Consider the following 24637-nt stretch of genomic DNA (forward strand, 5'->3'; position numbering starts at 1 on the left):
TGATTTGGAGGAAGAGGGCCAGAGTCAAGCTGAGAGTACTTAAAAGGAAAGCATCATGAAGTCACCCCAGCAGGGGCTTCTGGGGTTCTCCCACATTGGAGCCTGGGGGGTCTGGCAGGACAGGGCAGGATGTGTGACCAGAGCCCTCATAAGTGGCTAGGTTTCATTCCTATGGGCTTCAGACACCAAGAGTTCAAAGTGCCCATCTGGGCCCTCCCTGAACTGGTGAGCTTGCTGGTGGGCGCTCCTGGGGTAACAGCAGATCCCTGGGAGACTCAGGGAGGGCAGGCCTTTGTGCCAAGCCAGGAGCATGGGAAACAGCTGCAGGCATCTCCCAAAAGCATCAGTGCTGTTGTTGACTCAAAAAATAATAGGTGTTCATTTGCATGGCATTTTACATACAGGTTCCACGCACTGCCTTTCATCTCCTACCACTGGCACCACCAAAGCCCCCCATGTGTCTCCTTTCCTGCCTGCCACCTCTGGGGGCCTCATGGTCTCCCCCAGACTCTCCCAGTCTTCCCCACCACAGCCTAGCCCACCCTTGGCTTAGCCCAGCCAGAAAAACCAGCGGTTGGCCTTGCCTGGGTGGTGCCCAGTCCAGGTTTGTAAGAGAGGTGTGGGCCGGTAGCCTGGCATATCTGGACCCCAATGGGCACCTCAGCTGGGGACACTCCACCTGCCCCAGTAGGGGGCTTGCCTTCCCTTCAGCTGCTTGGGCTGGAAAAAGGAACAAAAATCTAAGCCAGAGCCCAGAGAGGTGCAGAAAGGAGAGGAAACTGGGTGGTTGCTATGACGATGGGGTCTCGGCGCCCAATTTGCATAGGGCGATGATTTCCATACTGCAGGGTGAATTTCCATATCCCTGCCTCAAAGCCTGTTGGGGTGGGGAGGGGGAGAGGTCATTTGAAATTCAAATGAGGATGATTAAGGTTTTCTTGAGGAGGGAAGTATGGACAAAAGGGGTTAAGCCTGCTGGCAAATGTCGGCTCCAGGGCTCCAAGTTATCAAAGGGAGGTGTGTACTTGACTGGCTCCCTTCCCACCCCATCTCCACAGGCCCCGGAGAGCTAGGGGTGGTTGGAGGAGTCTGCGCTGGGCTGGGAGTAATAACTTCTGCCTCACAGGAGAGCCGGCTGGGTCTCTGTCCCTTCCTGCGCCTGGGCTCCATTTAGCCCCTCGGTGTCCTGAGGCCATCTGAGTTCATGGGAAGGACCACTGAGTGAGTTCTGGGGCTGAGTTCATGCCTTCCTCCCTCTGGTGACCTTGGATGGATCATCTCAGGTTGTCTCTCAGCAAGACTGGGGAATAATCCCTGCACTTTCTTGTTTGGCCAAGGAAGTGTGAGGACAGATGGATTCTGGACTCATCTTTATCACGAACCTGCGACCTCACCTGAGTTACCGTCCCTCTTTGGGCCCGAGTTTGTGCATAAGATGAAGGGTCTGAATCTGAGGGTCTCTAAAACAACTTCCAGCTGAGATGCTGGGATCTGTGAACACTCTAATCCTTTCACACATCAGTTAGTATTTGTAAGGCTCTTTGAGCAGTGTGAATTGCTGCACCCCCGAGTGTCTCTAATGTGTTAAGAAGGGCTCCTCTGCTCTGACCCTGGGGTAGTTACTTAAAGGCTATCTGCTCAGTTTCTTCCTTTATAAAACAGGGGTAATGATAGTCTCTACCTCATAGTGCTGCTGTGAGGATTACACGAGTCAACATTTGTAAAGCACTTAGAAGAGCGCCTGCCGGATGATAATGCTATTTGCTATTATTAGTATCAGGAGGACAAAGTGTCCACATGGTGGGTGCTGTGACCAGCAGCCACTCCAGGGAGCCTCAATTAGGAATATGGCCTGTTTCCCAGGAAGGCTTGCCTATGAATTCACTCGTGGTCAGCACACTGTTGTGTCCACACACGTCCAGGACTCTCGAGTTGGAAGCATGCTTCAGTGACTGTCACCCGACAAGAAGCCCACTCTGCCACCCAGGGAGATGCATCTGTCACATCAACCCACTGTGGGCTCCTCGTGTTGATCCTAACTCAAGTTTATCTTTGCTTCTTAGGAAGTAGGAATGTGGCAGGAAGAAGGGGAGGGAGCTGGTGGAAGCACCTCCTCCTCCCAGGACCCAGTGCTAAGAGATGAGGCAGATTCACTGAGACTAGATGTTATAGTTCCAGAAGACCTAAAAGTCCTTTTTTCCCCTTGAGTTTCTGCAGCAACTTCATATGAGGTTTCATTTGGAGATACCATGGTGTAGTATGGACAGCCTTTGCTGGTAGGCAGATGTGGGTTTGAGTCTCTACTCAGTGATTTATTAATCAGTAACCTTAGGCGAGGTAATTAACCATTCTGAGCCTCAAGTTTCCTCATCTGTAAAATGGGGATAATAAGAACACCCACTCATAGGGTAGTTGTGAGGATTAAATACTGTCATGTGTATAAAATGTTTACTATAAAGCTTGGTGCGTTGTAAATGCTCAATAAATGTCAGCTACTAATTAATCCTTATTATTTGAAAACAGTGTTCTGCTGCCAAAATGCTTGAAAATTCTCTGATCTTGTCCTATTTTCCTATTTTATAGGGGAGGAGACCGGGGTCAGAGAAGGGGGATTATTTTCCCAAGGTCACAGCGGGAATTCAAGACCCACGTTACCTTAGGACCCTTTCCCTGCCCCTGAAACAGGTCCTCTGTCCTTTGCTTTTGTTTTGTTCCATTCTGCTCTTTTGTTCTTTGCTTGGACAAAGCTTCCCCTCTCCCTACCGCCCTTCCCTCAGAAGTGTCCCAGCACCAGGTGACCTGCTGCTGCCGTATCTCGGGGTCACCATACCCTTCGATTCTCACTTTCAGGGGCTCTCTGTGACCCTGGCCTGGGGTCCTGTGGCTCTAGCCTCTCACTGGCTCCTCCACACGGGTTTTTGCTCTGTTCTCAGGGCCTCTGAGTGCACCTTTCCCCTTCACTCCAGCCCTGGGGACACCGCTCTAGAGAGGAGGGGAGAGTGTGACCCTGGCAGCATCGCACCATGTCATGGAAAGGACATGGTTTCTCCACTCTCTGATAAGCCCTGACCCCGCTGAGCCTCACTTTACTCAGTGGTAACACAGGATTTCTGTAATTCGGCCCTGCAGACCTCACAGGCAGAGTGAGGATCAAATAAGAAATGGACATGAAAGTATGCTGCAAAAGAAAGAACAACCGGCCGGGCGCGGTGGCTCAAGCCTGTCATCCCAGCACTTTGGGAGGCCGAGACGGGCGGATCACGAGGTCAGGAGATCGAGACCATCCTGGCTAACATGGTGAAACCCCGTCTCTACTAAAAATACAAAAAACTAGCCGGGCGACGTGGCAGGCGCCTGTAGTCCCAGCTACTTGGGAGGCTGAGGCAGGAGAATGGCGTGAACCCGGGAGGCGGAGCTTGCAGTGAGCTGAGATCTGGCCACTGCACTCCAGCCTAGGCAGCAGAGCGAGACTCCGCCTCAAAAAAAAAAAAAAAAGAAAAGAAAGAACAACTGCATTTGAACCAGGCATTTTGGTGCAAATGAACCATGCATTTTGGTGGCCAGCACATGGACCTTGGGGCCAGAACTTGGAGATCTGAGTTCTTTCGCTCCAGCTCTGGAGCAAATGACCTTGGGCAAGTTACATAACCTCTTCCAGCTTCAGTTTCCTGATGTGTAAGACGCATTGTGAGGAATGAATGAAATGAGAGTATCTGTAGCAGTTTTCAAAAGTGTGAGTTGTTTTACAAATGTGAGATCGCATCTCTAGGTGTAAGCTTTCTCACTCCACACGCACCCCTCTGAGCTGCACTGAGCACATCTTTGTGCCCGTGTGAGAGCCAGCGCCCAACCGAATCCTGCGCCTCTGGTAGCTCCCCCTGCTCTTTCGCTCCCTACCCCTTCTCACCCCCAGTTTCCTCAGCCTGGGGGAGAGGACTAGGGAAGAGCCCCTTGGACTCTTAATTACCTTAAACCTCTCTGAGCCCCTTCCTCTGGCAAGGCTGGGGTAGGGCTGGAGCAGAGCTGGTCTGGAATCAATGTCAAAAGAACCCCATGGGCTGTCGTGGACAGAGTCAAGTCTGGGCATTGGAGCTCAGAGATTTTGTCCCTGCATTGCTATTTGCTGGTTGCGTGACCTTTAGCACATGGCTTGTCCTTTCTGGGACTCAGTTTCCTTACCTGTAAATGGTGGGTCCAGAACTAGGAGTCTCTGGTTCCTCTCTAGCACAAAACAGCTCTGATAGAAAAAGAGCGTCTGGGTGCGGCGTTTCTCTGAGATGTGTTTTTGGGTGCAACTAGAACAGAGCTCTTATTTAACTTCCTTTGAAGTTGGACTTTTACTATTTTTCCAAGGCCAGGGGACTATGAGTCAAGGTTTTGATGGGGAACTTGGATCTTCTGGCCCCGTTCCTTGCAGCAGTGGCCTGAGTGCCTGGACACTTTTTTCTGGAACCTGATCCCGTCTGCTCAGGATGGTCCTTCTGCTTAGCCCAGACCATGCTGCCACTTTTGCCCCTGGCTCCATGACTGCAGCATCAGTGTGTGGCCAACAGGGGATGGGATTGAGGCAAGGATCTCCTGTTGCATGGGAAGCCCAGAGTGCCTCACCTATTGCTGAAACTGAGAAGAAATGTGGATTGTATTTCCTAATGAGCAAGGAGACCTTGGTGAGGAACCTTCCCTTTCTCAAAAAATGACATGAAAAATTGCAGGGGGAAGCTGGGGGAATGCTGGGCTCCTCTGTAGCAAAGGCGGGTGCAACAGAGCCCCTCTGCCCCCTGTGGCATGGCCCTGGCCTCCTGGTATCTGTGGGACCAGCCTAGAGAGCAGGCTTCAGGGTTTGATTTCGTGACTGTGCATGTGAAGGAAAGTCGTTAGGATGCCCTATAGGCCACATCGCAAGGAAACCCTGAGGTTGGTCACGTTGACTCTTCTCTGCGTAGAGAGGTAGGAGCTTTAAACCATGAAAACTCCCCAATCCACAGACTGTCAGGAATGGAGAGAACCTAACAGATCATCCAGTCTTGGAGTAGCAAGTGAGTGTCTTCAGGAGCACTAATTCTGGTCATCTCTAATGGTCGGTGAGCCCTGAGTTTAGGGAAGGAAAAGGGAAAGCCAGGATCCATTAGTGATGTCTGAGTTTAGGGAAGGAAAAGGGAAAGCCAGGATCCATTAGTGATGTCTGAGTTTAGGGAAGAAAAGGGGAAAGCCAGGATCCATTAGTGATGGGCATGGCTTGCACACCTACTGCGCCTTTGCATTTGCTATCCACACCCTGGCTTGACCCAGTACTTCCAGCTAGTGGAGAAATAAGACTCAGACCTCCCAACTCCTAAAGCAGTGCTCTTCGCACAGTCCCTCACAGGGCCTCCTGGGTCCTGTTCTTCAGGTGGCTTCAAGGATTGCTTTGAGGCTCCTCCTGGATATTTCCTCACTCCTATGAAGGAGGTGGCAGGAATGGAGACAGCAACTTTTTGTTTTAATATAATGTTTAGAGGAAATGGAAGGCTACAGAGATTAAGCCACTTGTCAAAGTTGAGCATAAAACAGCCTCCAAAGTGACCCTAGAACCCAGTTTACTGTGTGTTTTCTAGACAGAACTCTGACCATTAGGCCACACTTCCCAATTCCTTGGATGAATCTCAAGTACCAAAAAAGGTAGGCATAATGTCTGGGGGCATCCTGGAAAAAACTTGTTCTGGGCTGGTTTAAATGACCACGCTGGAAGCTTCTCCATTTGCTCTGGTGGCTAGCTGCTCAGGAATGCTTCCAAGGTCCCAGTAGCTGAATGGTTGCTCTCTCAGAAAGTGCCAGCAAGGTGCCAAGTGGTCCTGTAGTGTCACTGGAAGTCTTACTGGGTTATACTGGAAAGCGGAGCTGGTGAGAAGAGAATCAGAAATGGGAGAGGCTCAGCCCTGTTGCCGAATGTTCTCTGCATTGTTTACCAGGCAGAAGTGAAAAATCCTGCTTGAACAGTTCTCGGGCTTCCACCTCTCTCACCCAGAGAATTGCTCCCCAGGCAAACTCACATCCCAGGGCTGCCAAAGCTATGCAAATCAGCCTTCTAGGCTGGGCTGTTGGCTGTTGGCTCAGCGGTGGGAAAGCAGGGCCCTCCTAGGGGCCCCATGCCCAGCTCCTGGTGTTAGGGGCTCGGCCAGGGAGCTCAGGTCACTGTTGATCGGCGTCCACGGTGTCCACGGATGCCAAAGGGAGGAGAGGTGGAGGCGGAGTCTGCTTTTGACATTTGGGCACCTCCTCCATTAGGATCCTTGGACTTTCTCTGCAGGACTTCATTGGGTATTATGGCCATCTTGGCCTAAGGAGATTGTATTGGAATCCTGGGGCTCCCCAGAATTTTAGTGTGCCTTTTACCCTCTTGATCACTTAATTCAAATTCTGTGGACCTAAATGTTCTCATATTTAACCCAAATCCCTCCACCTGCAGCTTGGCTTCTCACTGCGAACTGTGTGGTACAGATGCACAGTCCTGGGCACTGTGTGGAGCAGGGATATGCTGGTGTTGGGGGGTTAAGTTGGGTCTTCGATGAGTCCTCAGACATTCTCTGAGTTTAACTGATGCCAGAACCTTGCACGGTGACTCATGCCTGTAATCCCAGCACTTTGGGAGGCTGAGGTAAGAGGATTGCTTGAGCTCAGGAGTTCCAGGTTAGCCTGGACAACATAGTGAGACCCTATCTTTACAGTTTTTTTTTTAAAGTTAGCCAGTTGTGGTGGCACACCTGTGGTCCTAGCTACTGGGAAGGCTGAGGTGGGAGGATCGCTTGAGCCCGGGAGGTCAAGGCTGCAGTGAGCCATGATCACACCATTGCACTCCAGCCTGGATGACAGAGTGAGACACTGTCTCAAAAAAGAGAAAAGATTCCAAGAATGGAAGAACACAGTGCATTGGGGTTGGAGACATGCGTTTTGTTTTGTTTTATTTTGTTTTGCCTCCCCCTGAGGATCATTCCCCACATACCCGCATGCTTTAAAAGCTCTTTCACTTTGTGCAAGCACTTACCCTTGTTCAGGCTAGGCTCAGTTTCCTCACCTGTAAAATAAGGTGAATAATAAAACCACATCTTCCCCAAAGCCTGGGTGGTCTCCTGCGGTCCCTCCTAGCCTTATGAGCCAGGGTGCCTAGGTATATGCCCTCTCCCACTTTCTTGCCATTGAGGCCTCCTGGCCCAGAGATTCCCAGGGGTCCATGAGAACCAAAAGAGGCCTGGAGACATCCCAGCTGTTGGCCCTTCCTGCTTGGCACAGATCTCATCTATTTGCTCCCAAGACCTCCAGATAGGGAATTCTGCCACTTCCTTTGTGAACCCTTTTCTGCCCCACCCCTCCCTTCTGTGTACTTAATCTTTTATTTGTATGCAGAACCAACAGGACCCAGGGAAATGGTGAAGAGAGTTCTCTGGTCTTCCCTGTGCCTCTCTTTGCAGATGCTGTAGACAGTGACAAGATTCTGGGAGGGGAAGAAAAAGCCCTGGTACGTTTCAATCAAATGCATTGAATCCTAAGACTTTAACAGATGGAGGGAATTTGGGAGGTCACTTGAGATCCCCTTTGATGCTATCAAATTGCCTCATCAATTCAAACATCACTTCTGTAACAGCCCTGAAATAAGCAGCCTCCGCTCGAATATTCCTGAGGATGGGGAGCTCTGTGACGCTGCAGGTTTCACTGTAAGACAGGTACACTTTTTACAAAGTTCTTCCTTATGCTGAGAGGAGGCCTGCTTCCCCACAGCTTCTACCATTGTTCTGCTCTTTGGAGCTGCGGGCTAAGCCGGCTTCACTTCCAGGCCAGTATATGGGGAGGAAGGAAAAGTCCACTGACATTTATTTCAGCACTGACTGCACCAGGCACAGGGCCAGGTGTTTTCAAATGTTCCCTCAATGAACCTTTTCAACTTTTATTTTGAAAAATTTCAGACATACAGAAAAAGGAAAAGAAACTTTAATGAGCAGCCACATACCCATCATCTGGATTTAATAATGAACATCTTACCATATTTGCTTCTGCTGTTTTTCTGAAGTATTTTATTTATACATTTATTTTCAGTATCTTTTTATTCTGGACATTTTCAAACAAACACAAAAGGAGAGACTAATACAATGAACCCCATGCACTCATCGCCCCTTCTCAGCAACCATCAAATTCTTGCCATTCTCGTTACTGGAATATTTTCCTTTAAATTATAGACATTATAACATTTCAGTTCTAAATATGGGAATATGCATCTCTAAAACATGAAGACATTTTCCTTCTTAAGCACAATATCATTATCACACAAAACAAAATGAATCCCTCATTTAATTCTCACGGCAATTTTGATGGTAAAGTATCTTAAAATATGCACACAAATTTTTAATCGCCTTATGTATCAGCTATGATTATTTCTATTCTTGGTTCCAGTTTGAGGTTGGTTGTTGGTATTGCTGAAAGCAGTCTTTATCAGGTTCCACGTTGTAGCAGATGGTCTTAAAAGTGGGGCATATCTTTGTGCAATTGGACTACGTTAGCTGACTATCCAATATGAAGTAGAAAAGTGGATTTCCAGTTTACATTATTTGTCAAAATAGAATTCCCTAATAAAACTTTTGTTTTACTTTTTATATTTTCCTATCATGGTAAAAAATGCGTAACATAAAATTTACCATCTTCACCATTTCTTTTCTTTTTTTGTTTTTTTTTTGAGATGGAGTCTTGCTCTGTTGCACAGGCTAGAGTGCAATGGCACAATCTTGGTTCACTGCAACCTCTGCCTCCTAGGTTCAAGTGATTCTCCTGCCTCAGCTTCCTGAGTAGCTAAGATTACAGGCATGCGCCACCATGCCCGGCTAATTTTTGTATTTTTAGTAGAGACAGGGTTTCACCATGTTGGTCAGGCTGGTCTCAAACTTCTGACCTTGTGATCCACCCTCCTTGGCCTCCCAAAGTGCTGGGATTACAGGCATGAGCCACCGCGCCTAGCCTACCAACTTAACCATTTCTAAACATACAGTTCCACCTCCCCTATCTTTGATTTTATATAGTTGATTTTTTTAGCCTAAATATGGAACTTTGTATTTATTCCTGTTACATTTTATCTTGTTGGTTTGGGTCTCCTGTTAGAGCCTACCAAATATTTTCTAATCCTGATTCTGTGGTCTACTTTTATGTATTGCTTTCTGCTCTCTGCTTTGAATCGCTTCCAGATTTGATATGCATCTATCCTCTTTATTAGCCTAAGCTGTTGATTAAGGTCTAAAACCATACTCAATTTTTTTCTATGTCACTCAATGCATTGGATTTATTGGAAAAACTGTGTGAGTTTGGTAGTTGAGAAATCTGAGCTGTTGTCCTGGTTCAGGTTCTCTGAGGCTATGTGTGGCCTTAGGAAGGTGTTTTCCCCTCCAAGTTTACACTTCGGTGTTGGACTCTGAAAATAATGCTGCTGGCCATATATGTGTTCTGTTCTGTTCTGGTTTTTCTGCAGTGGCAGCCATCTTCCAAAGACGGAGCCAGGGCTTGGAAATAGAACGTGTTCAGGTTTCTGTGGATGGGGATGCCTGTGATTTGTTAGGTCTGAATAGGAGGTTAGTTTATGTCACAGTTTCTCAGTGATTTGGATCTGTTAAATGTATGATCCTTCAGTACCTACTATGTGTCAGACACTGTTTTAGACACTTGGGCCACAAAGATGAACAAGATATAACAACCCTGGCCTCTGGGAGCTCACAATCTCATGAGGGAAACAGACACATAAACCACTGACTAGAAAACATAGTAGGCTGGGCGCGGTGGCTCAAGCCTGTAATCCCAGCACTTTGGGAGGCCGAGACGGGTGGATCACAAGGTCAGGAGATCGAGACCATCCTGGCTAACACGGTGAAACCCCGTCTCTACTAAAAAATACAAAAAACTAGCCGGGTGAGGTGGCGGGCGCCTGTAGTCCCAGCTACTCGGGAGGCTGAGGCAGGAGAATGGCGTAAACCCAGGAGGCAGAGCTTGCAGTGAGCTGAGATCTGGCCACTGCACTTCAGCCTGGGCGACAGAGCGAGACTCTGTCTCAAAAAAAAAAAAAAAAATGGTATGTGCTATAGGGATAAGAGCTGGGTGCAGTGGCTCATGCCTTTCATCTCAGAACTTTGGGAGGCTGAGGCTTGAGGCCCAGAGTTCAAGACCAGCCTGGGTAACATAATAAGACCTCATATCCACAAAAAAGAAAATTAAAAAATTATCTGAGCATGGTGGCACATGCCTGTAGTCCCAGCTACTCTGGAGGCTGAGGTAGGAGTATTGCTTGTGCCCAGGAGGCAGAGGTTGCAGTAAGCTGAGATCGTACCACTGCACTCCATCCTGGAAAACAGAGTGAGACCCTGTCAATGAATGAATGAATGATACAGAAACACAGAGGAAGAAATCCTTTGTTTTCCTTTGGATAAGCTTCTTGGAGAATGACATTTAAGTTGGGTCTTGAAGGGTAAGTATTTTCTAGGTAGAAGAGGAGGAGAGAAGGGCCTTTCAGAGGGAACAGCACATGCAAAGTCCCTAACACAAGATCAGGCTCCGCTTTTTGGGGGAGTAGTCTAGGGTGTCTGGAACCCAGCTCTGCAGTTGAAAAGCCTAGCCATCAGCTTATCTCACTCAATTCTCACTGTATTCCTGGGAAGGGAATGAAACAAGAATCATGACCTTGTTTTACCACTGAGGCATCAGGAAGTCCCTGCTTTGACCCAATTCACATAGCTTGGTGGTGATGGAGCTCAGGCTCGAACCCCAGTCTTCTGACTTCCAGTCCAGGACTCTTTCTAAGTATACCCTGCTGCTCCTTCACACAGCATCTTACAGGAGTAGAAAAGTTTCTGGTGATCGGGGACCAATATTTAACACAATATAATCATTGCATCTCTTCCTTTCTCTGGGAAAGAGGAGTACCTTCAGTACTGTTTCAAAGATGAATAAATTTAAGCATTCTAGGAATGACTGGCCAATTGCCTTAATCTGGAGCACTGGGGCCACAGCAGAGCCCCGTGAGCTAAATCACAGTCTGCAGTTCCCAGGTACCACCTTCCAGGCCTTCCTATAGTCTGGGTGGGGAGAGCTGCTCCATGGAACAAGTCCAGTGACCACGGAAGGAAAGCAGGAACAAGCATGGCAGTAAAATGAGGGCTGTGGTGATTCCTCTTCAGCCAGATCTGGAGGGAGAAGCAACAGTATCACCAGATATGAACCTAATGCTTCCATTAGACTATGTCCCTATGTCTCTGCCCAGACACATGGGCTCGGAGACATGAGGAAGGCCATGTCTCCCAAGAAGTGCCTTACCTGAGTGCCAAAGGCTGAGCCATGTGCTACTCTCGGCCCTCCTGGAGCACTAGGGGCCAGTCTCCTGGGAGGCTCTGGCTGGCCCCTGCACTCTAATCCTGCCCTTCAGTGTGCCTGGGAACAAGGAAAATGTGAGATACCCCTGCGGGTAAGAATGAATTTGATGAGAAGGGGAAACTCCATCATCAGGCTCCAAGTGGAGCAGGTGCATCCTCAGAATGAGATGCCTCTTGAGAAGGGGGCCACGGCAAAACTTCCAGGCAACAGAAATGGTTGATTTGTGTTGGTCAGTTTTCAAATTAATCTCTGAATTGTGCTTAGACAACTTTTTCGTGTTGTGGGTCTCACAAACAACATCATAATAGCATTTACAGAAATCAAAAGTGAAGACATTTTTTAATTGTCCACAAACCTGATGACCCTCTCCAAGTCAAACTGTTATATAATGCTATTTTTCTTACTTTCTAGGTCTCATTCAAATGCATATTGTCTCCTTTCTTGAAAACCCCTCTCCAAACCCCTCTCCTTGCCCTGTCTTTCTTCCATTTGACTTCCTACTGTTTCTCAGTCTCTTTTGCTGGTGTCTGCTCATCATCCACCCTTGACCCTTTTTTATTCCTCATCTGGGCTCAGTTCCTTTGTGACCTCACTGGGTGCTGTGGCTTTAGCTACCACCCATTAGCTGAGGGCTACCCAATTGATACCTCCTGACCGAACACTTCTCCTGAGTCAAACTCATTTCCCCACCTCTTCTGAGACATCTAATTGGCATCTCAAACCTTGCATGTCCCAAGCATAACTCTTGAGTTCTTCCCCAAGTCACCCCATCACAGTGAGTGGCACCACCACACCTTCATCGAGGAAACCCAAACCCTAGGAATCACCCTTGATTCCTTTCTTTCCCCTGACCTCCACATCCCCGCATCAGCCAGCCCTGTCTGCTGTCCACTTAAGTACATCCTGGCCCTGCTCACTGTGTCCACTGCCACCATCCTGTCCAGCCCACTGCCCTCCCACTTGGGCCATTGCGGCAGCCTCCCAGTTGGTCTCCCTTCCTCCTCTCTTACCCTTGTAGGTGTAAAGACCTAAGTCAAATCATGTTACTCCTCTGCTTGGAACCCTCAGATTGACCCATGTTCCTTGGATTGAAAATTGCAGTCTTCATCACGACCCGACCAGCAGATCCCATGGCAACTCTCCATCACTACTCTTCCCTCCAGCCATACTGACCTCATTACTATCCCTTGGCATGCAAGCCTGTCCTTGCCTCAGGACCCAGTCTTTCCATCTGAAATGATCTTTCCTCAGGCCTTCAAAAGACTAGGTCCTCACTTTGTTCAGAGAAAATGTCACCTCCTTTGAGTGGCCCTCCCAAGTCATCCTGTTTCTGATCAGCCTCAGATACTCTCTACAGCCTTACAGTGCCCTCTTCTTCTCCACAGTAATTATCTGTAGATGAAAGCACAGTGCATTTTTGTTTGCTTAGTTCTTTTTTATGTCTTCTCAACTAGAAAAGAAACTCCATGAGGCCAGTGACTTCCATCTTCTCCAAGACTGTATTCCCGGTGCCTGGAACAGTGCCTTGCACATAGACTGTGCTTAGTAAATATTTGTTGAATTAATGAATGTGTTCTTTTGTCAAGTTTTTGAACATTACTCCTTATTAACCCAATGTCACAACATCACAATGTCACAAAGGGATTTTTTTTTTTTTAAGATAAAAGCAATTTTACCTTCATCTACCCCTTTCAACACAACTATTGTGGCTGTGGGTCCTTCCCATCTTTAGCTCCCTTAGCAGATCCTTTTTTTTCTTTTTTCTTTTAGACAGTTTCACTCTGTCACCCAGACTGGAGTGCAGTCATGCGATCTCAGCTCACTGTAACATCCGCCTCCAGGGTTCAAGCGATTCTCCTGCCTCACCCTCCCGAGTAGCTGGGACTACAGGTGCCCACCACCACGCCTGGCTAATTTTTGTATTTTTAGTATTTTAGCGGGGTTTCACCATATTGGCTAGGCTGGTCTCAAACTCCTGACCTCAAATGATCCACTCACGTGGGATTAAAGGCTTGAGCCACTGCTCCCAGCTCCCCTAGCAGATCTTATATATCATCATAGCTGATCTCAAAACCAGGCTTTGCTCAGAGATCATTTTGCATCTCACCTCTTCCTCTTTCTCGGGACCCCATCGCTGTTCATCTTCTGCTCCCACCTTGCCAGCCCACCTGCTCTCAGAGATGCGTCATGACTTCATGACCACACAGGAAAGGGTTGCATTTGCCCATGGTTGTTTAGGACACAGCTGAGGAAAAGGGGTTAAAGCTCCAGGGAATTCTCTTAGACCCTATTCATTCATCTCGCAGGTGTTTCTTGAGCCTCTGATCCAGGTTAGGAACTGTGGTCATTTTGTGGCCACTGACGACAAAAAAAAAAAAAAAAAAAAAATGGGTGTCACTGTCCAGCTCTCAAGGAATTCATAGACTAGCAGGAGAAGGAAATATACTAAGAGGGAGTAACACAATGAGTGTCACGCAACCAGTAGAAAGGCCTCCCAGATTCCAGAGGGGAGAGGGACTAACTCCATGCAAGGAAGGGAGCAGTGCACAGAGGCACGGTAACGTGAGCGCGTGGTTTGTTAGGATGCAAGTGGTACTTTGTGTGGCTGGAGCTCAGGGTACCTGGGAGAAAAAGTAAGATAGGATTGTCAGTGGCATAAGAGCAGAAAAGGTAGGCAGGAGATAGGACATATGGGGAATTCCACGTTGTGCCAAGGCATCTGGACTTTATTCCAAAGCTATCTTGAGAGTTTTGAATTTGTTTACTCATTTGCTCAACCAATGTATTTTGAGCGCATTATATATATATATACACACACACATTCTGCATATTATATATATGCATATTGTATATATGCATATTTATATATATATATATGCATGTGCTGCACAGTGCTGGGCTCTGAGTGTACTGTATTTAATAAATGACTATTTTGCTTGCTGTTATAGAACCAGTAATACAGGAGGCCCAAAGGAAGGTTGGACAGCAGCTCCGGTCCTGGAGAGCTATGTGAATAGGAAGTTTTATTTTAGCAAAGAGTGAAAACAATTCTGCTAATAATAGGTATATGTTTAAACAAATCATGGTATATCCATTTAATGTAATATTATGTAACCGTTAAAAATGATATTTATAAGCATAGAAGCATTTATGATGTTCCTTAATAGCACAGGAGAAATATTTATGGTGCTCACTGGAAAAAGTAGGATAAAAGTCTATACAGAGTGGTATATATCCATGAAGAGAAATAATTATAAAAAAGATCATAAAATATACAAAAATACTAATTATGACTTCCTCTTGGTAGGGTGATTTTTCCACTACTTTAGACTTTTTCTGAACCAAAATCTTTGCTTTTCTTCCTCTTTTTATTTATGCATTTATTTATTTTTTGAGACAGGGTCTCATTCTATTACCCAAGCTGGGGTGCAGTGGCACGATCAGGGCTCGCTGCAGCCTCTACCTCCTGGGCTGAAGCGATCCTCCTGCCTACAGGCATGTGCCATTATGCCTGGCTAATTTTTTTTGTCTGTTTAGTAGCAATGGAGTCTCACTGTGTTGCCCAGGCTGGCTTGAACTCCTGAGCTCAAGTGATCCTCCTGCCTTGGCCTCCCAAAGTGCTGGGATTACAGGCGTGAGCCACTGTGCCCAGCCACCGAAAGACATTTCTATTAAGCACATATTTACTTTTTCAACCCAACATTTATGGTAAAAGTTGAGGGTGTGAAAAAACAAGAAAGACAGCTGTCTAGCTGACATACTTTAGGTGTTATCTCTCCTGAAGGGCTGGGCTAGTGGCATGACTTCTGTCCTAGGGAGTCCTTTGGGATCCATGCTGGTCTCTTCTTGGTCCCTTGGTCCCTGGAGGGATGTAGCAGCTTCCATCTGAGGGGGAAGCCCGGGCATAGAAGCATGCGGTGGAGTGAGCTCTCTGGTTGGCATGGCCAGCTGTCCTCCCCACAGACTCTGATTTGCTGTGCAACCTCAGACAAGTCAGCCTCTCCTCCAAGGTGACCCTTTACCCGGCTATCATCACCCTGGAGGAGACTTTCCAAAGACGTTTCCAGGAAACAGGTCGAGGAGGAGGATCCCAGCCACAAGAGAAGCAGGTGCTCTTTTTCTAAATAGAGCCATGCGCGTCTCAACATCCTAGTTTTTTTCTAACCTTCAGCCTCTTTGAAACCTGCTACCAACTAATATGCATATATTTTTATCTTTTCTAGGAAATGATCGAAATGGCCTAGATTTCAACAGGCAGGTAAGAACTTGGGTCAGAAAGAAACATTTATACTATCAATTTTGGGCATCACCTATACTATCTGGTATGGAGGAAGACAAGATTAAGTACAGTTTGGGGGTGTTTATTCATAAACACCAAGCTTTCAGGATCAAAGGACGCTGAGCCCAACCTCCCACCCCAACCCATGAGCCAGTGTTGGGGTCTCTTCAGTATCCTCTCAAAAAAGGGCTAACAAATGGAGCACCTGTTTAGGGTAAACTTTATGCCAGACGTGGTCCAGAAATCTAAGACAACAACTCTTTTCCTGTCAATGCGTAGCCCAAGTTGCCTCTTGGGTGAGGGTTTGCATGAATTGACTGTGTACAGAGGAATTTATGGAGCCACAAAGGATGAGGTGCCTGGATTGCCACAGAGAATTCCTGATTTAAAGTAAGAAGCTAGAGAACATAACAGGAAACAGACAGGCAGAAATAGCTCAAAAAAGAGCAGGTAACCAGGCTCGGGGCAACATAGACATGCGCCTGGTGCCTTGCAAGAAAACCAAGTCGAATGAGGTTAGACTTAGTTAGGAAGGGCTTTGGGCAGAAGAAGGTGGTATTGGAAAGATCGCAGGACAGATGGATGTACATGTGTAAAGAGAAGGGGGAAGCTGAGGGAGAGGACTTACCCTTGAGGTTGGAGGCTGATGGGAAGATGGCGGGGTAGGAGGTTTGGACAGGGTGTGATGTCAGAAGCAGATGGTGGGAGTGGGAGAGTTTGTTTGGAGGAGAAAGGCTAAGCTGGAGCCAGGCAGGGAGCAGTAATGGGAAGTCCTAGAGTGAGGGAGGGGTGTGAGAATTAAACACAAAGTTAGAAAGCCTGGGTTTTTGTTCCATTTCTGCCACTAACTAGGTGTATAACCTTGATCAAGTTATTTAATATTTTTGGTCTGAGTTTTCTCAACTGAAAAATTAATTCATTCCATAAATTTGGCAATGGGGGAGTACTTGCACTATGCCAGGTATGGGAACACAAAATTAGGGCATGATCTCTGCCTTGAAGGAGCTCAAAGTCTAGTATAAGGACAGGGTGGAATGTCTTTAGAGAGAGGGAGAGGGAGAGGGAGAGACTGACTCTTAAGTGGATAATTACAATACAACCTCATTTATGTTTTACTAGAGGTATGGAAAAAGCATAAAATCAAATAGAAATAGGAACAGTTAATTCTTCCCAGGAGCTCAGAGCAGGCTTCATGGAGGAGGTGATATCTGAGTCTGTCTCTGAAGGATGAGTACGAATTTTTAGTCAGAGAATAGTGACATAGAAAGGGAGATGGCAAGAAGGAAGGGGAAGGGGTGCATTGGATAATCACTAGGAATCCTCCCCTAGATTCTGATATCCTGAGTCCAGATTTAGATGGAAGTCTAGGATGGGGGCTGGAGATCAAATGCAGACATAGGTTCTTCTCCTCCTTTATCTACAGAGTGATTTGAAGTCACTGTTTTGTTTTTAAGACAGGCTATCACTCTGTTGCCCAGGCTGGGGTGCAGTGGTACAGTCACAGCTCACTGCAACCTTGACCTCTGGGGCTCAACCAATCCTCCCACCTCAACCTCCCAAGTAGCTGAGATCACAGCATGCACCACCATGCTTGGCTAATTTTCTGTGTGTTTTGTAGAGATGGGGTTTTGTCACCTTGCCCAGGCTGGTCTTGAACTCCTGGGCTCAAGCAATCCTCTCTCCTCAGCCCGCCAAACTGCTGGGATTACAGGTGTGAGCCACAGTGCCTGGCCTGAAGTCAGTATTAACATTTCCTAAAAGGCTGTTATTTCTGGGTGCATTCTTCGCAGTCAGAGAGAAGAATAATGTTGAGTCCTGAGCCAGCACCTTTTAGGCAAGCAAATTCTGCAGTTTTATTCATCAGGAAGGCTGGGGAGTTTGCTAACAAATGAAAGCCAGCTACCCTCCCTTTACACCTGAGACCTAAAACAGAGATAGGCTTCAATTAAAGAGAGATCTAAGTTAGCTACAGAGAGGAAGGACTTCCAGCCAATGCAGTTTATTAAAAACTACCAAGGGAGGGAGACTGTAGAGTCAGCATCTCACTCAAGGTCTTTAAATGTGAGACAGGTTCTTATCTCAGAGATAGTTTGGTCAGGTTTGCTTCAAGGGCAGGAAAATGGAGGAAATTCCCAAGGATTCTGTCATCCTGATGGATTCTGTGATCCTGATCCTAAACAGATTGGGATGTGGCCCGGGCCCTGTGCTTTCTGCCCTGAGGACTCAAGATTCCCCAGCCCAGGGCCCACCTCTCCTGGCCCCAGCCCCTTGGACAAGATGCATGGGGAGGAGCCTCTTCCATATCAAGACACGGCAAGGCCAGCCTTGCTGGGAGGTGGCCAGCTTCACAGGCCCCATGGGCTTAGCTGCCCATGTGATTTGTCGGAAGCTTGAGACACACTTGTGCTGGAGAGAAGGATGAGGGCAGCCCCTCTGACCCTGGGAGGCCCCTGACCCTTGGAACATCTTTGGGGTGTGGTTTCCCCACCAGGTGGCTGCTGCTGGGAGTGGGCCTTGCTGGAGTTTGTTTCCCTTGGATGAGCCTTGTGGGGTGGGTTGTTCCCTCCCTCTTCTGGGAGGGGTTTGGATTCTCATCACTGACAAGAACAGACATGACAGATCTTTCCTTTAAAGAGGGTGGAGGGAATTTTGGAGGAAGACACACTCTGCCTGGTCACGTTCATTTACACACTCAGGCTGGAGCTCTCCTCTGCTCACACTCACACCAACTCACCTGCAGGCCAGTGGTTGGGCACCCAGGACTTCCCAGGCCCCCGCTTGAGGGTCACACCCTCACACTTCACAGCAAGAGAAGCAAACTAAAACCTGCTGACCGCCAGGCTCGGGGCAAGACGCTCCTGGCACTGAATCTCCTTTAATTCTCACTCTAAACCAGTGAGGTGGGTGATACAATCCTCATTTCACAAGTGAGAAAACTGCCTCCCAGGCAGCCCCGTCTTTTTCAGAGAAGGATTTGTAAGATTAAATAACCTGATGAAGGTCACACAGTTGGTTGACTGGCTGAGCCAGGATTTGAACCCATATCTCTTTGACTCCAGAGCCCGTTTTTCCCATGAGGCCTTGCTGCACCTGCCCTGCTCCCTGCATCCGCACATCATCCCTGGGGAGAGGCCTGGGAGCCAGACGTTGAGTGTGACCTCACCATGACTAACCTGGGAGGTAGAGGGAGTAGGGAGGGGAAGAATGAATGGTTGTGTAGGAGCAGCCTCTGCATCTGACACAGACAAGGGGTTGGCAGACACAGGAGAGCAGAGAAAGAGCCACTGCCCTGGGTGAAACTCCTGTTGCAAGGCCCCAGGCCAGTTGGTATGGCCAGATTCTGGGTAAACCACAGTCCTGAAGTTGCATGAGCAAGGAACGCTCATGGCTCATCGGGAAGTTTCCACACTGAGCCTGTTAACTTCCTGGTCCCAGGAAGGCAGACTGAGTCTGTTTGGGGGATACATGTGGGAAGGTCAAGGGACCCAGAAACAAGGCCAACCCTCCATCCCCAGGACAGATGAGATAGACTTGAGAAGCAACAGGCTAAGGCCCTGGATAGGGACTCAGAAGTCCTGAGTTCCAGTGCTGTCTGTCCCTCACTAGTTGCTACCTTATACAAACCTCTTCTTTCTGGGGTTCTGTTTCCTGATGAATAAAATGGAGAGGCTTGGCTGAGATGCTGTCTGAGGCCCCAGACAGTCTGCATGTTACGGTGTCATTACTTATCTCTTGCCATATTTTGGCTGATTAGTTGGACTCTTCCACCTGACTTTCATTTTATTTTATTTTTCCATTGAAGAGAAATGAGGAAGAAAGTCACCTTTGAGCTGTAGAGAGTGAGGGGAAATATGTCACGTGGACTTTTTCCAGCCTTTATGACTGTATGTGAGCCAGTGAAAAGAATCATTTGAAATCTAGAGGCTGAAACAGAAGGACCCAGTAGGCTGGATCTGGGACCGTCCATTCAACCTTTGAATATGCAGCCATTCTTAAGCGCTGGATAGAGAGGTGTCCATTGTAAGAATATAAATTGCAAAGATGTGTTCTGTGAGAGACATGAGAATGCTAAGCTCTACCGAAGGATATTACAGAAGAGATGGTGTCTGAAGTGGGTGGTGAGGGAAGAGTAGGTCTTTGACTAGCAGAGAGGGTTGGCAAGAATATTCCAGGCCTAGGGGATAGTGAATTGTCTCCCTTGGTGGGTTAGGCCAAGCTATGAAGATGTCAAATGCCTAGCAAAGAAGTCTGGGGCTTGTTCTATGGGCAGTAATGAGCTACTAGGTGTTCTCAAGCATGACTAGTTTCATTTACTAGAAGAGCATTGGAGGGGAGTGTGGGTGAGAAGGGAAGGGAGGATGAGTGACAAACTGATGCAAGAGAGGCCGAGTGGAATGCTGCTGTAGCCAGAAATGCGAAAGACACAGACAGAGCAAGAAAGTTACGCACACAGGCCAGGCGCAGTGGCTCACACCTGTAATCCCAGCACTTAGGGAGGCCTAGGCGGGTGGATCACCTGAGGTCAGGAGTTTAAGACCAGCCTGGCCAACAGGGCGAAACCCCATCTCTACTAAAAATACAAAAATTAGCTGGGCGTGGTGGCAGGTGCCTGTAATCCCAGCTACTTGGGAGGCTGAGGCAGGGAGAACTGCTTGAACCTGGGAGGTGGAGGTTGTAGTGAATTGAGATCGTGCCACTCTGCCTGGATGACAGAGTGAGACTCTATCTCAGAAAAATGAGAGAGAGAGAGAGAAGAAAGAAAAGAAAAGAAAAGGAAGGAAGGAAAGGAAGGAAGGAAGGAAGGAAGGAAGGAAGGAAGGAAGGAAGGAAGGAAGGAAGGAAGAAAGGAAGGAAGGAAAGAAAAGAAAGAAAAGAAAGAAAGGAAGGAAAGAAAGAAAGAAAGAAAGAAAGAAAGAAAGAAAGAAAGAAAGAAAGAAAGAAAGAAAGAAAGAAAGAAAGAAAGAAAGAAAGAAAGAAAGAAAAAAGGAAGGAAGGAAGGAAGGAAGGAAGTTATGTGGCACTTTGGGAGGCCGAGACGGGCAGATCACGAGGTCAGGAGATCGAGACTATCCTGGCTAACATGGTGAAACCCCATCTCTACTAAAAAATACAAAAAACTAGCTGGGCGAGGTGGCGGGCACCTGTAGTCCCAGTTACTCGAGAGGCTGAGGCAGGAGAATGGCATAAACCCGGGAGGTGGAGCTTGCAGTGAACTGAGATCCGGCCACTGCACTCCAGCCTGGGTGAAAGAGTGAGACTCCGTCTCAAAAAAAAAAAAAAAAGAAAGAAAGAAAGTTATGTACACAAACATAGAGCCTGGCTCCCTGGCTGTGAATCCTGGCTCCAGCACTACCTGACCATGTGACCTTGAGCAAGTTACCCAGTCTCCATGTGCCTCAATGCCCTCATCTGTAAAGTGGGGAGGATAGTGATATCTGTCTCACAGGGTTATTGTGAGGGTCAAATGATGTGTATATACTTCTTAGACAAGTATCTTTAACATATACACTGTATATTTGCTATTATTATTACAATTTCAGTAGGCATGGAGAGACCCAGCTTTAAGAGATAATTCTGAGATAAGATCAGGAAGATTTTGGTGACAGATTGGGCATGGACAGCAAAGAAGAGGGATGAGTTAAACGTGGCTGAGAATTCTAGCTTGGGATGCTGAACCTTGGTAGGACCACAGCTCATCATCAAGAAGACAGGAGGTGGAACAAACTTATCCAGATGATGGGAGGAGAAGGAAGGGCAGAGAATGAGCTCTGGGCTCCCAGTGCATGGCAAGAAATTTGGATCTGGAGCCCAGGAGACAGGCAGGACTGAAGATGTGTATTGGGGAGTTGCCACTGAATCATATTACATGGAGTGATGAGAGGGAACGGGGTTACCTGGGGAGGATGTGCAGAGTGGGAAGAGGACCAAGGACAGACCTGGAGAAGGGCACTTAAGGGACGGGCTGAGTGGATGTCTATAGATGAAACTAGGAAGGAAGGTCAAAGGGACAGGAGGGGAGCCACGCTCACCAAGGAGAGATGTTCATGAAGGTGGGGAGAGCCAACAGTATCAGAGCATAGGGGGCAACACAGTAGAATCTGAAGCCTAAAAGTTGGCTAGGAACTTGGCAGTCAGGCAAGCAAGGATAGCCTTCATCTGCTGTCTGTCTGGTCCACAGTGAGAGTGGATGTCAAGCTTGTTGCAGCTGAGGGGTGAGTAGGAGTTAAGGAAATGATGGAGACTCAGATTGTAGAATTCCCTTTCGAGGAATAGGGTGATAAAGAGATGGAAATGTTGGCTTAAGATGGAGGCCGTGTGAAGAGAAGTCTTTTGTGGAGGAAGGGGACTTGAGTGAGTGTGGCCTGGGAGAGCTAGGAAAGGCAGTGCAGGAGAAAGGAAAGAGGGGCCTGGTAGTGGCGGTGGGAGGACCCCAGTGGAGGGCTCTTCTGAGAGGGAAGGAGGGTTGAGTGCTCTGGCAGCGTGTTCAGGAGCCCAGGGCACAGCGGTCCTCACCTGGAGGAGTCTCTCCACTCCATTTCCTGCTCTTTGGGCCAACAGCTAACTTCAGAAGAACACTGGGAGGTAGAATTGGATTAAAGGGGATTGGGGGTTCCAAAATGACAAGTGCATACCTAGGAGGCCTCACACCTGCTCTGTTCTGGTAACTTCTGGAACCCTCATCATCCAGGGCCATGGGTTTCCACCAGGCAGATCAGGACAGTGTTTTGTGTATGCTGTTGAGCGTTGTGTGGCTTGAAGACCTCCCAAAAGTCCTGTGAGGCCAGAAGAGAGTCTGAAGCAAGTTGGCAGCTGCGCTTGTCCCTACGTTTCCTGCCCCAAGAGCTGAGAATCAGTGGCCTGGGGTTTCCTCTCAGCCCCACACTTACCAGCATTCTAAGCTCACCTGCACGAATGGCTCTCCCATGCCTGTTTCTGGACACTTGTGCCGGCTAGTTCTGAAGAGTTGCCCCGGTGTGCCCTAGTGTAGCATTTAGTTTTAAGCCAACTGGGATTGTCCATCATTGTTTTCTTGAATGTGACCAACCAACTACCACAGTTCTCTGGCTGCTCCTAGTACAAATTGACTTGTAATTAATTGGCTCGATGGGGCGTCTTCTTTAAAATCAACAAGATTCAGGTACGGAAAGGTTTCTGAGGACTCAGAATGATGGAGAGTCTTCTTCAGGGAGGCCAGTGAGGGAGACACAGGGACAGCAGTGCCAAGCCCTGGAGCTGGCAATGGAGGGTCCGCGGTGATGGCAAAGTAAGTACTCACCCCCAGGAGCAGCCAAAGGACAGTAGGCTCCAAAGCCACTGAGCCTGAGAGAGCAAGGGAGGGAATGAATAGGCCATGTTGGATTGTTTAGTTCCACAAACCTGCACTTAGCTGATTATTGGGAAGATGGAGAAGAGTACATCACGGTCCCTGCCCGCAGGAGCTCCCAGCCCAGTAGGGAAGATGTAGGGTCTGCCACAGAGAGGGAGGCCACTGCACTACACTTTTGTCAGTGGGGCTGGTTCAGAGAGCCTAAGAAAGCCATGCCAGGAGAATAGAGCCTCAGGGTAGTAGGTCCAATATGCAGGAGGGAGGCTCCGAGACCTCCTTGGGAGGATGAGAACTGAGGGCTGAAAGACACTTGTTCCCCTGAGGATTGCTTGCTTCTGCTCCAGGATCCAGCTTCTAGTCCTGTACTTCCTGGTGGATGCAAGATTTGGGGGTGGTGGGACGAGGCAGGGTGGGGCAGGCTAAGAAAGAGAAGAGGATGAGGAGCCAACAAGCCACATTTTGCTCAACCCTAAGCAGTACAGCCAGGTTTACAAGGTCAGTCTGTAATACCCTCTCTCTCCCCCTCCAAAATATCAAAACAGAAATTTAAATGCAGGAGCCTGACAGATAGAGCTATGTTGGAGATATGGTTTTGATGCCTGGCCACAACGGGCTTTCTAAGACCTCACTGCAGAATTAAACACATCCACCAGGCACAGATAGAGCCAGCAGAAAACAGACATAAAAGCACCCTCCTGGCCAGGTGCAGTGGCTCGCACCTGAAATCCCAGCACTTTGGGAGGCTGAGGTGGGTGGATCGCCTGAGGTCAGGAGTTCAAGACCAGCCTGGCCAACATGGTGAAACCCCATCTCTACAAAAAATATAAAATACAAAAATACAAAAATATGCATTTTTACTAAAAAATGCTAAAATATAAAAAATATAAAATACAAAAATAAAAATACTAAAACCACAAAAATACAAAAAAATACTAAAAATACAGCCAAAAATACAAAACACAAAAAAATTAGCTACTAAAAATATGAAAAAATTTAGCTGGGCATGGTGGTACACGCCTGTAATCCCAGCTACTTGGGAGGCTGCAGCAGGAAAATCACTTGAACCAGGAGGCAGAGGTTACAGTGAGCCGAGATTGTGCCACTGCACTCCAGCCTGAGCAATAGAGCCAGACTCCATCTCAACAAAAAAAAAACATAAAAAAATTTTCAAAGCACCCTCCTAGTCAACAGGCAGATCTGAATAGAAGGTCCATATGGGGCCAAGCCACACCCCCAACCTCCGTCTAACCCTGATGTTTTCATTTTTATCAGACTCGGTGTCTCTTGTAATGAGGCTCCTATAAAACCTCTTTAATATCTTAGAGTGAAATTTATAGAAAACATAGGCCAGGTGTGGTGCCTCACGCCTGTAATCCCAGCTCTTTGGGAGGCTGAGGCAGGTGGGTCACCTGAGGTCAGGAGTTTGAGACCAGCTTGGCCAACATGGTAAAACCCCATCTCTACTAAAAATGCAAAAAAAAAAAAAAATTAGCCAGGTGCAGTGGCTCATGCCTGTAGACCCAGCTACTCAGAAGGCTGAGGCACAAGAATCGCTTGAATCCGGGAGGCGGAGGTTGCAGTCAGCTGAGATCACACCATTGCACTCCAGCATGGGCAACAGTGAGACTCTGTCACAAAAAAGAAAAAAATAGATATAT

The 24637-nt window shown here is 47.7% G+C and overlaps 1 protein-coding gene across 6 annotated transcripts in view; it reads left to right on the forward strand.

Annotated features, from left to right (window-relative positions):
* The window catches only part of POU2F3 (POU class 2 homeobox 3), an 85477-nt gene that overhangs the window by 15510 nt on the left and 45330 nt on the right, over positions 1-24637 (forward strand). For 4 of the 6 annotated variants that reach the window (XM_010356986.2, XM_030917202.1, XM_030917204.1 and 1 more), the window contains one exon: positions 15597-15631. The exons of 1 other annotated variant lie outside the window; for it this stretch is intronic. In XM_010356986.2, coding sequence (XP_010355288.1) covers positions 15597-15631 — 35 coding nt within the window. Of the gene's footprint in view, positions 1-7445; positions 7493-15596; positions 15632-24637 lie in introns of all 6 variants that reach the window. One more of the 6 variants, XM_010356989.2, reaches the window with a different exon arrangement.

The sequence above is a fragment of the Rhinopithecus roxellana genome, chromosome 15, assembly GCF_007565055.1.
Source record: "Rhinopithecus roxellana isolate Shanxi Qingling chromosome 15, ASM756505v1, whole genome shotgun sequence".
In the NCBI taxonomy this organism is placed as follows: domain Eukaryota; kingdom Metazoa; phylum Chordata; class Mammalia; order Primates; family Cercopithecidae; genus Rhinopithecus; species Rhinopithecus roxellana.